Here is a 12,976-nt window from a genome sequence, read left to right as displayed (position 1 = left end):
CTTCCACTTTATTTGCAATATACTAGCCCACTTTGCTTCTACAGGAAACAGACATCTGAAAGCTTGGTGTGACCAATAAATACATGACACTAGATCTCACCAATGCTTTAATTAATTGGGGAGGGAAGCCTTTACTCCCGCCCCCCATTGCTAGCAGAGGCATTCTCAGAGGTTCTGAAAGAGGAGAAACCTGCAAGCTATCATTACTGCCACAAAGCAGCCTTAGTGATAGAAAAATGAGCTCCTCCCTGTAGCACAAACTTGCCTCCTCCTCAGAGCCTGTCTAATGCATTGTCATGAAAGACAGTAGATACACATATGCTTTTTGAAGCAATAAGACAGGTACTATGTTAAAGAAATTGATGGATGTCCCATAAACATTCCCTCTATCAGCGCAACACTCTCCTTTAATGAATTGCATTGTTCCTTCCACTTTTACAGGCTGATTTCTATTTAAAGAAACTGAATTTAGAATCTGCAAAAATCCATACAATTCATGCTCATCTTTACCTGCACTTAGGTCATGTGGAAGAATACCAGCATAAATGGAAGAAAATAAAAGAACACTACATAATTAGGTACAACAAAAGGAGCGTATATATCTATATATCTATACTATAAATCTACACATATATATTAAAGTACAAAGGCATGCAGTTAAAGTATTAGAAGAAGGGAATAAGAAGTTAAACACTCACACTAAAGAGTGATTTTAAAAACAAAGGCTAATAATCATGCATTTGTTTCACCTACTATTATTTTTTTAAAAAAAGATATCTTTCTTAACCACTTTTCCTTTTGTCTTATAATTTATTAATGTGCAATTAAGTTAAATCATAGGTGTGCATGCATGTGCACACGCACACACAGACACACTATAGCAGTTTTCCAGAATAAAGACACTTCCTTGTTCTGCCAAACTTAGGACAATTGTCGGTTGCTTTGTCCAAATAAAGGACTTGCCTGACAGCTTTTTCTTTTCTTTTCTAAGTGACCAGCATTACTTTCCTCTATTTGCCAGTTTTTATGATGCTTTTAGTCTGGCATCTTCAAAAACAGCAGGACTTGCTTTCTGAAGGAAGGCCACTTTATAGTTTCTTTCACTTGTAACTTGCCCCTGCTTAGCATCATACGTGTTATGCTATGTTTGGTTTTGGCTTTAATCCCTGTTTTGGATACCATTAGATTCAGGGCAGTGATTCAGAGGAAAGTATTATACCCGCAGAACAGGCTTTAATTAGGAATCCTGATGCAGCAGCCAAAACTAGAGAACTGATACAAAATACAATGCATTATATTCGGGGTATAATACATGATGGTAATGCATAGACAGCTGCAGTATACAGGTGCTTTTACATGGCTTTATGACTATTGTTTTCATGCTAATGATCCTGTGGTATCTGCTCAAATACATCCCAATGATTAAGCTACGAAAGCAAATGGCAGGTCCAAATGGCAACTTTCTGTGCACTTGGTCGGATATTGGAGAGTATGGGTAAAAATATATATTTCAGGTAGAGATTTCTCCCCACAGGGTATATCTGTACTCGAAAAGAAAAAAAAACCCACGTGGAACTGCACAATCCACAGTGGTTTAATGTAAGGTGGGGAGGCAGCTCTGACTGAATCATTCAGGACTGCAGGACGTATAAATGCTAAAAAGTAAAGCTAAAGGGTAAAGGGACCCCTGACCATTAGGTCCAGTCATGACCGACTCTGGGGTTGCAGTGCTCATCTTGCTTTATTGGCCGAGGGAGCTGGCATACAGCTTCCAGGTCATGTGGCCAGCATGAATAAGCTGCTTCTGGCGAACCAGAGCAGCGCACGGAAATGCTAAAAGTAGAAATTAAATCTCTAAAATCAGTGCAATCCAGATATGACCTAAAGTCTTGTTTTCATTGGGCAGTGGGAAGCAAGGAAACCATTTCATAAAATACAGACAGCTGCAAGATGATCATATAGCCATTTTAGAGTGAATTTTGTGTGACCATAGCCCAGCTATGGTGCCTGGAAAGCTATGTGACAATTTAAAAGGCATAGTTTAGCATGACACAATAGATATAAGTGACTATATGCATATGCAAGTCCCTTGTAAAACAATTATGCACAGGTTTTCTAGGGATAAACTTTACAGCAGTTCCAAGAGCACCACATTTTCCTTGAAAACCAAAACCATAGAGACAATTCTCCTACTACAGACAGCTAAATTCACTTATTTTTAGAGAGAGGAAAACAGCACAATTATTCAAATGTAAGTGGACGTTCTTTATACATACCCATCTTACCTTCATCCATAATTGTTACTGCCTCCTCTGTTATTTGACTTCCAGCTCCAACTGATGTCTGTGCGTAGAAGTAAAACTTGTATCGAGTGCTGTAATTTAAGTTGCTTAATATCAGGCTGGTCTCATTGGCTGGTATACTGATCTCTTCCAAGCGGCCTAATTCATGTGTGTTATTAACTGTTGAAAGACAGGACAAATAATATAGTTAAGTAGTTGTTTGGAAGCACATAACTGTTACATCAAAAAGCATTGCACCAGACTTTACTACATATATTGAATTAGTAAACTCCCTTAATCATGTGACCATGGGTGGCTCAGGTGGTTGGAGCATAGTGCTGATAACACCAAGATCGCAGGCTTGATCTTTGTATGGGACAGCTGCATATTCCTGCATTGCAGGGGGTGGACTAGATGATCCTCAGGGTCCCTTCCATCTCTACAATTCTATGATTCTATGTAGCCATATGGCACACATGTTTTGGCACACTAAGCAATATGTTTTTCAGCAGCCCTAGGTAAAAATTGAATTATGCAGCATTGCTCTCTGGTACCGTGGAAAGTCATGGATTTGTGTGTTATCTTCTTCATGCCTCTAAGGCTGTAGCCAAGGCAAGCAGGGAGGAAAACAGAGGCTAAAAAAAAAATAAAAAAGAGGAGTTTGTATTTGATATCCCGCCTTTCACTCCCCTTCAGGAGTCTCAAAGCGGCTAACAATCTCCTTTCCCTTCCTCCCCCACAACAAACACTCTGTGAGGTGAGTGGGGCTGAGAGACTTCAGAGAAGTGTGACTGGCCCAAGGTCACCCAGCAGCTGCATGTGGAGGAGCGGAGACGCGAACCCGGTTCCCCAGATTACATGACTACCGCTCTTAACCACTACACCACACTGGCTCTCAAAAAAATTGGAGGGAGTGACAGGCGCTGGAAAAGCTGAAAGGGAATGGAGTGGGAAAGAACTTTATTATTATTTTTAAATGAAGAAGCACACCAACAGTTGTTGAGGGTTGGGCAAGGTTAACTCAGACAGACAGACAGACCATACAGACATGGAAAACCTAAACCTGAAACAAGCATAGTGGAGTGCTTTGAAAAAAATAAATCAGCCATGAATCAAAACTGAAGGCTGATGGGAGGAGGTAGCGATTTTGAGCAGTGATTTTGCCTTCAACCATCAGGTGGCATTCCAAAACCACACGATGCCAGATTGCATGAGAGAGAGAGAGAGAGAGAAAAGTGCTATCATGCAACCTGCTTTCTATAAGAATGGGACACCAAGAATGCAGAAGTGGAATACAATGAAAGTTTTAAAAGTCGACAGATTTGATTTAGCATTGCCCATTCCCATTTGAAGCATTTTTTATAAACTGTTCCCTACAATATATATATATATAAATGAAAGCTTATACCAAGAAGAAATTTAGTTGGTCTCTAAGGTGCTACTGGACATTATTATTATTATTATTATTATTATTATTATTATTATTATTCTATATTTCGACTACATCAGACCAACACGGCTACCTACCTGAATCTGTTCCCTACAAAGATATATTATCAACTTTAAAAGCTGCTATTAACTATTCAGTAAGCATGTGTTTTGAGAAATGAAAAACAACTGTCTACTCACTTGGTTGAAACTTTAGTATATATCCTACCACAACACCATTTGGATGAGAAGGTGGTCCCCATTCCAAAGTGAGGGAATCCAGATTTGGATTGGTAATCTTCAAAAACGAGGGTGCGCTCGGAACTTTTAAGATGACAAAATGACACATGTTAAAGATAATAAGTAACAAACTTGCCATCACCACCACCACCATTATTAACTAAAATTAAATAAAGTTCAAATACAAGCCAGTGTAAATGAGCCCTACATTTACTTCCACCTTTTACACAATGTACGGTAATACTGATTAGGTAGTAGCACAATGTAAGACCCACATTCTAATCTGATTCATGTTTTACTCAAGAAATCCTAGTGATCACTGATAGGATTATGATTTTCAGGAATGTAAAATGCATTTGAAACATTAAATGCAAATAGAGTAGCTTTATTGTTTTCTAACTGCATACCTCCTTCGGGAGTTTTAAATGTTTCATCAGGGGTTGCTGGTCCTTCTCCTTTTCCATTAACCACTCTAACATTCAATTTGTAAGTGCTATATGGCTCCAGTCCTGGCAACATTCCATGTGTCTTATTTCCAGGAAAAGACAGTGCCTTTTTTTCGACATGCTGGTTAATTCTTCCAGATAAACTTTCCACTTTCATATAGTAAATCTAAAAATTAAATATATATTTTTAAAAAATATTTATCCACTGCTTTACTGGTTTGCAACATACTATGATAAAGGTTTCTGACATGCAATTTAGGGTTCTGAGGCTCTTTTAATGAGGCATACAAAATCCTAAACATGCTTATTTGGATATATGCAATCCTATGCATGTTTATTTGGACGTAAAGCCCATAAGCCCCACCAACAGATCCTTTTAATCAAGTGCTTTTAAGACTGTTCATGTTCATCTGTGGTTACAGGGTGTGATTTAATTTTTTTAGCCCATGACAATTACACGGCATATATGTTGCATTCACCTTTATTTTTATTACTTTAAAAGGTTTATCAGAAACAAATCTGAAGCGATTTAGTGGCACAGCAGGATGATAGTATTTGATAACACAGTACCTGCCAGGTTTATGCAGAACATTATTTATAAAGTGAATTGTTTTAAGTTTTATCTAATATGCTGGTATGAGAAGGTAAAATTCACAATTATTATCAGTAGAAAAAAATAACTATTCAAGCCTGCTGATTTTTTCCCCTAATGCTAGTTGTACTAGAAAGAATAATTCCTGGTTGAGTCATGCTATATTAATTTTCAGAACCATTCACGTCACACTTTTCTGGAAGCACTTAAGGGTAAAGGATATCAGCAGTCAGGCTAAAAATCGTTTTTGACAGAATGAACTAATGGCCTTTCTTCTAGAAAGTGAAGCACAATGGCTCGGGCAGTTACTTTAATCACATGGAAGCTGACAGAATAGCTATTTCAATCAAATACTGGCTGTTGAAAATGAAACAGACTGCTATAAAAAGAGATAAGCTTTAATATTTAGAGTTCAGAACTCATAGCTAGAAGTTCCCACCCCAAAAATAGAAACAAAGAGTAAATATTGTTTAAGAGGCTACAATGGTTAACTTACTTTGTATCCCTGTAGATGACCTCGGACATACTTTAACAGAACTGGATCCCATTGCACTTTTGCTAAGGTGCTGTTTACAACTTGTACCTGCAAATTGCCTGGAGCAACCATTGGTACTGTTGGAGAAAATTCAATGAATCCCAGGTTAGAGCAACTTACACATACCCATGACACTTTAGAGACTTCAGAAGTCTAGAAGTTAGGTTGTGAATCTATATATTTCACCATAATGTAATTACTATCAAAGCTTCAGTGCATTGCGATAAATGTATAGCCCTCGCAGCAAGGATTATTGCAAAAGAATAAAATTAATCAACTTACAATCTTCCCCAGAATGTCCAATTGTTGTTGTTGGTTCTGGAGCAGGTCCCAAATCATTTAACGACTGCACTTTTATCTCGTAAGGAGCAAAGGTCGGTGTACCAGACACAATATATTTGGATACATTTGCAACTGTAACAGATGTCCAATCATCGTCGCCATCCTTCTGCCGCCAACTGACTTTGTACTGGAGCCCTGGACCGTTGGACTGAAAATGCTTTAAGGGCTAAAATGGAAAGTGAAGAAGAAGAAGAAATTTATAGTTAGCTACTGCATTTAAAGAAAATACAGAAAATAAGACAATAATTATATAAAACCAATGACCTTGGGTTGAAGAATTCCACAATATGCCAATTTAACCAGGTGCTTCCTGTGAAATCTTATTGCTTGCATAGTTAGATATTTCCAACCAAACCCTTTCAGAAATATTGTAGTTCATGAGCAGTTTCATTGTTCCCCTTTTTATATAATTTAGTGAAATTTTATTCTTATACAGGCAACTCCCCACTTGTGTGTGATCTACTTACGTGCAACTGCACACATGTACAACACCAGTAAACCGGAACTGGGGAGCACCCTGGAGAGTCCTTGTGGCTCACGAAGAGACCCTCCCAAGAGTCTGAAGAAAGCATCCTCTTTGGGCTCTGGGGAGGGTGTCCTTGCAAGCCAGAGGTGTAGCGGGGCTATAGTGAGCTGCTCAGCTGATGCATGGGGAAGGTTTCCTGTGTAGCAGCTGAGCAGCCTAAACAAACCTTCAGCACATGGGAAGATACTCCCTAGAGCTCAAAGAAGACACCCTCTTCAGGCACTGAGGAGGCTCTCCTCATGAGCCAGAGGAGCAGTGAGGCTTTGTTGAGGCTGCTCAGCTGACTTATGGGTTAGCAACTGCTGCTACGCTACCCCACACGTCAGATGTTAGGTGGGGAGGCTGAGCAGCCTCAACAAAGTCCCACTGCCCTACAGCTTGTGATGAGACCCTTCCTGGAGCCCAAAGAGGACGCCTTCTTTGGGTTCAAATTCTGAAAGGGTTCAAACTCTTTAAAAAATGTATATATCCTTACCTCCCACATGATCACCAAATTATCAGGTTCTGATCCAATCCCTTGAACCCCAGTAGGATTGTCATCCGGCTCTAGAAGTTAAATATTTATATTTAAGTAAACTCTTTACCCATCCCAAATAATTCAGTACTATCTACGGTCTAAGCTGATAATTGTAAGTGATAGCGTTTATTTACTTGCAGCTTTTGTAAAGTATTGTTCAGAGGCTTCACTTGGTTGGCTATTTCCAATGTCATTGACAGCTACTACACGAAATGAATAGTTAACATATGGTGACAGCTTTAACTGTACAGTTGTCAGGATCCCAGAGATTTCTGTCAGGTAGTTCCATATCCCTGGTTCACGCATGGCATCTTCATATTCAATGACAAACTCTGCATATAAAATAAAAGAGGATTGCTTCAGAGACCAGATAACTTTCTGTCATGCAACAAGCAAAAAGGAAATGTTTCAGATTATAATGAGCTGAGGACAATATCTATGTCAATATAATTTTATAAGAAATTGTCCTCTTTTAGTGTAGGAATGGCATGATATCAACATGATTATTATTATAGGTTTCACTATGTAATGATATGTTATCTCTGTATACTGAAAAATGGTTAGGATGCAATGCAAACATTTTTTTCTTAGAAATAAATATATTTTAAAAAATATGATAATTGTATAAAAAGAGGTTTTCATGTTTTTGAAAACAGGAATGCTATAGCCTGAAAAGTTGGCAGATTGTCCTAGAAATAGACTTATCTAACCCAGCTTGCAGCATTTGTTTATGGCAGCAGCAGCTGCACACCATCAGGGCTGGTGCTGGTTAAAGGGAAGAGAAACAGAAAAGCCAGACCACAGAGAGACAAATGAGATGAGAAGAAGACAACGAGAAGCAGCAGCATTTGACTTCCAGTTCCTCTGAGATGAGCCATTACTATGGCCACATTTAAAGGCATTCTATTCTCATGAAAGAGAAGAACTTGATATCTGTGCTGGCAAAGCAAACAGGGGGTGGGTGGCTGAGAAAAAAATGTGGATGGTTGAAAGAGAGCAAGCACATACACACAGAGAAGTCACAGAAAAGGCCCTCCCTCATGATCTCCAGCTCTTAATGAAAAGAAAAGTTCCCATCCCTGCCTTAAAGGATTGTGCCTTTTTATTTTATTTAGTGTCCAATAATGGTACAAAAGTGTACAGCTAATAAGAAAATTGCAAATGAAAAATATAATTACGTAGAATCTGGGGACAAAACACACTCCCTTTTAAATGTAACACATTGTTCCCCTTTTAATTTAATTTAGTCAAATAAACATAGCAAACCATACTCGTAATAGGGCTATTATTGTCATTGCCCGGTATCCACGTGAGCTGAACAGTTCTCTCTTGATGATCTGTCAATTCCAGATCAAAAGGTGGATCAGGACGATCTGCAAGCCAAATAAGCGCAAAGGAAGATAAACACAAATTAGTTGCTATCCAGGAAAACAAAATCTAACCATAACTGCTTTCAACATGTACAAATGATTTAGTGGTCACTAGCATGCAACTGCAATGAAAATGAATAACCGATTTTGCTGGGAAACAATGCAAAAAGAAGAAAAAGCAAGAATTGTTACAAGAACTCCAGTGCCAGATTGCCTTGTGTTTTAAGAAATAATGGTAACTGCAAAGTTGAGAAGTAGTATGGTTCGCCAGCAGTTTCAGTTAATGATTAATGATGATGAGTAGAAAACTACTGTATGTGAAAGCAAGTCTCCTCATACACAAAAGGAAAATAAAAAGCATACATATTAACAAAAAACAACTGTTTCAGAATTACAGTGATCAGAAACACTCTGATGTTCTTTTTCTAGGAAGGTTCCTTTTTTAATAATAATACAGATGGCAGAGTGGGGCTGTGCCACTTACCTGACCATCCTTCAACTGAGTTGCTACTGTATACTGGGACAGAGAGGGGTGTGGTTGACATGGTGCAATCCAATGTTCCTGCCAGCACGTTTGCACTGCACCAACCTCTTCCTCCCCTTTCCTGTCTTAGTATGCAGCAACAACTCAGCTATTGACCATGCCCATAGTTTATCATCACCGCTGCTTCTTTCTTTTATTCATCTGCAGTTATTCACTCTGGATAATATACATTTCGAATGGGCTTAACTGTGATGGCATCACAACTTCCCCTCAAAATTGGTATGGGGTGGGTGGGGAAGGAGAGCAGGGGTCTTAGAACAGCATTTCTAATTCATCCAAAACCACAATTGTCACCAATCCTTGATGGAAGCCATGATGATATATAATGAATTATGATATGTAAATTATTTGAAATGTGGCTTCAGCGTGAATAACTTGCTCTCCAGAGGTTCAGCTGATGCTGATTTGTTCTCCTGACATTTTTATTTTTCCTGAACTTTTAAGATGATTTTAGGGGTCTGGGTGCATTTTAACCTTTTGGTGCTAGATTTATATGGTTTGAAGAACTAACTCTGTTTTGATGTACCACTATTTTATATATTTTTAATTATTTGAAGACCAAACTAGAAGATAAAGGCACAGATATGGAGCTGATATTGTTGTTGTTGCTTCTGCTGCTGTTTCTACACAAATTGCCACCATGTAAGGCTCAATTTGAATCACCTTGGATAGTAGGGGAGTACTAACCCTTTGCTACTTCTCTTGTCCATATGCAATCCCTACCCACCCCCAAATTAAATAGAGAGTTCTCTCCTTGGTGCAAAAACTGATGACTGAGACAGGGGTGGTTTGAATTGGGAAAATAGCAGCGGCAAAGGTTTTAAACCCCCTAAAGACCACATACCATTGTCAGTTTTGACCTTGAATTATTAGCCCTCCTGAGGATCCTTTGGGTGGAAGGGCAAAACATAAATATATTAAACTTAGGTGCTGTTTTTTTAAGTTTGCATTATGTAGTGTTTCTGGTGATTTGTGGAAATGGGACTTTGAATCATTCCTGCAGCTTTGTTGAAGGATTTTTCTTACTTGTCTTATCTCACATCTGGAAGGGCAGATTCTTTCTCCCGCTCCATGGCAAGGATCTTGTTGGTTGTTGGGTGAGATTTTAAGGTCAAGACATTTCCTTCCAAACAATATGTGTCCCCTAGCAGGCTATTCCCAGGGGATTTCTGAGAATTAAAATACGCTGAGCCCCCAGATGCAGCACCACCTCCATGGGATTGAGGAGTGCCACTGTCAAAACCTTGTGGTGGTGAAAATCGTCCCCCTAAATTTTGAGCTGAAAGGTCTTGGAAGAGAACATTCAGACCACATTTAGACGTAACTGCTGAAACTCTGCCAAGCTCAGGAAAGGTGGACCTGTGAAACTCATTGAAGATGCAGCAGCAAAACATCTTTAAAGTTTTGGGAGTAAAGAAAAGATGAGGGCAGAGTCTACCCAAGACTTGTGCTAGCCCTGGCCAAGGATGAAAACAAGTAGTTAATTCCCAGCACAGCTTCATGTTTCAATTTTCATCAGTCTAAGGCCTTGCACTTAGTTGTTGACTTAACTTCAGACTTGTATCCATTTTGCTGTTCTTCATATAACAGCTCAGGAATAAGCCAAACATATCCAAAAGCCCATAGAAAAGGTCAAAAGGAATATTAAACATTATCTGGTGGAGAAAATGTAAATGATTTTTGGGGATGGATAAGTATTAAGGAATAATTTAAATGATAAAAATATGTGCATTTAAAGAGGTATGTTGAACACAGTTTTGGATAAAATGTTTGCTCAGTTATTAGAAATATTGATCACAGGCTGTATTAAATCATAATAATGAAACAGTTCAAGCATTTAGCTCAAAAGAATGGTAACACAATACTAAATTATCATCAGATCCAAAATAAGTTTGTAAAATGTAATGAAACAGGGGGGGGGGGGAGAGAAAATCTCAGCTTGAAATAGGCTTGAAAGGTTAGGAACATTTGGTGCATGACACAAACAAGACTTTTTTTTATTAGTTTACCGTAAACAACAGGTGGGGCTGTTGGAGGAGCTGAAAAAGGATATTAATATAAAGTATATAGTCAGTGTTAGTAGCCGGAAAAGAAACTGAACTGTACAAGTAAGTTACTATTAAAATGGCTGAATATTATAACACAAAGTTACTTCTATATGGATAAGTATTAATTTCTAATCATGCACTGATTAGGGGTCAAGCTGAAAACTGTAGCAAGTAAAATTGATGACATCCATTGTTCTGAGACATAAGCAACTTTTTGCAAACAGGTGATAAACTAAAACAAAGCCTGGATACTGTAGGGTTATTCATGAATAAGCCAATGACTAACGAAAAAGTCTTGCTTAACTTATATTGAAGTATATTTTACTAGCTCATTGTAACTACCTTGTTTCCTTCCTAGTTCATTTCTCAACCCAGGAAATCACAACCATAACAGTAGCACACACGTGTGTGTGTGTTTGTGCACAGTGCACCTTCCCTGCTTTGTTCGTAGCTTGGCAGAACAAGACTGCTTAGCAGGTGGATCTGTGTCTATTACCCTATTGCTTGTATCAGTTTTATTTTCCCATGCAACAGGCAAATTAGCTCACACCCAGATACACAGATAGGAATATGTGTTTCTGTGCAACTTGCTGATCCTTGATAGCTATCTAAAATAATATAAGCCATCAGGAAAGTAAATATACAATGGATTAAGGCAAAATTGGTTTCTACAGCCTCAACCCCAGTCCCTGAGATGGATTAAGGAAAGTCATCCCCCCCCCCCTTAACAGGCATAGGCAGACATTGATTTTTTTTCTAATTCAACAAACAGAAAAAGCTGGGATGTAAATGAGGTTATAGACAAAAGCCTAATATTGCTAGGGCAATCCATAGTAGAATCAGGTTTAGAGGATCCATGTATGAAAACAGAACTTGCAGAGAAAACCCACACATTGAACATTCAGAGCTGTGTATTTATCTGTGCTGGATCATGTCTCTGTGGCTGATACAGGCAGTTTTAAAAATCCGTTTCGATCATGTGGGAACTAAATTTTGGGCCCTTCTTCCTTTCTCAAATATGTGTGCAGTACTGCCAAAGCATCTGTAAAGTGTGCATGCTTATTATCTTTATAAACAATAAAAGGCATTAAAAATAGTTAATCTATAAATAAAATAGGTTGGATCCAGGTATGTCTGAGCATAAGGAGACTTACATTAGAAGGCTTTCCTACCCCTTTCCCCCACTGTAGCTCCACTGTGCCCACTTGTGGCATGAGGACCCTCAAGAGCAACTTATTATGGGTTGCAAGGAGCTCCAGTAGAGAGTTATGAAAACTGGGGAGGATTTCCTTGTGCATGCAGAGTTTCTCTCCACATAAACTGTGTCTGACTGATTTCCACTCGTTTCCTCCTCTCCCTGAAGCTCCTTGCATCCCATCCCACACCATTCTCAAGGGTTCCATGAACTTCTGGCGTGGTTTTTCAGGAGTATATGTGGCAACATAAATTTATGCTCATGCATAAATCCAGATATATGGCAACCCTACCATTAGCTGAAACTCAGTAATAGATAATAGATTTATCATAGTCATAATCATAAGTTAAAATAAATCTTACCAACAACAGTGAGCACAGCACTTGCGGAAACACTGTCCAGAGTAGTATTAGCTATGCAAGTATATGCTCCACCATCTTTATCGGTGACATTCATAATGGTCAAGTTGTGTTTACCGACAATAAACCTGCAATTACAATACATTTAGTCATTCCATTGGTGCGTAGGACTATAAGTATATATTGCAACAAAATACAGTAAAATCTTAATATCAGTACTGAAAAATACTTCAATATTATCTAATATTGAGAAAGCATCCTTCATGCAGTAAATAAACCACATTTAGGTCACATATCAACCCACTAAATATTGCCTGCATCATCAAAAAATATAGTGTAGTGGAAGCAGGAACAAGAGTATAGTACTTCTTAAATATAATTGGTATATAATTACTGTGGTTGAAAAATGTATTACCCAATCCAACTATGCTAAATTTAAAATAATTGGTTATGATTCAGTAGCTTCAAAAATTTACAGAACAGCCTCTAATGCATGTCTATTCGGAGTCCTTAGTGCCACATAACGTTAGGCCAAATCAATCTCCTTTCCTT

The 12,976-nt window shown here is 38.4% G+C and overlaps 1 protein-coding gene across 18 annotated transcripts in view; it reads right to left on the bottom strand.

Annotated features, from left to right (window-relative positions):
* The window catches only part of NRCAM (neuronal cell adhesion molecule), a 137,447-nt gene that overhangs the window by 32,545 nt on the left and 91,926 nt on the right, over positions 1–12,976 (bottom strand). For 8 of the 18 annotated variants that reach the window (XR_014172559.1, XM_081928924.1, XM_081928923.1 and 5 more), the window contains 10 exons: positions 12,428–12,552; positions 10,832–10,861; positions 8,180–8,281; positions 7,043–7,240; positions 6,867–6,937; positions 5,806–6,031; positions 5,485–5,600; positions 4,358–4,562; positions 3,912–4,034; positions 2,277–2,462 (listed from right to left, as the gene is read on the bottom strand). Coding sequence is in view for 17 of the 18 variants with exons in the window: in XM_081928924.1 (XP_081785050.1) it covers positions 2,277–2,462; positions 3,912–4,034; positions 4,358–4,562; positions 5,485–5,600; positions 5,806–6,031; positions 6,867–6,937; positions 7,043–7,240; positions 8,180–8,281; positions 10,832–10,861; positions 12,428–12,552 (1,382 nt within the window). In the remaining variant the exon portion in view is untranslated. The remainder of the gene's footprint in view (positions 1–2,276; positions 2,463–3,911; positions 4,035–4,357; positions 4,563–5,484; positions 5,601–5,805; positions 6,032–6,866; positions 6,938–7,042; positions 7,241–8,179; positions 8,282–10,831; positions 10,862–12,427; positions 12,553–12,976) is intronic. The other 10 variants (XM_081928935.1, XM_081928926.1, XM_081928931.1 and 7 more) reach the window with 3 other exon arrangements.

This window comes from Podarcis melisellensis (genome assembly GCF_964234715.1).
Source record: "Podarcis melisellensis genome assembly, chromosome: 10".
Classification (NCBI taxonomy): Eukaryota; Metazoa; Chordata; class Lepidosauria; order Squamata; family Lacertidae; genus Podarcis; species Podarcis melisellensis.
This window is presented reverse-complemented; position numbering and strand designations above follow the sequence as displayed.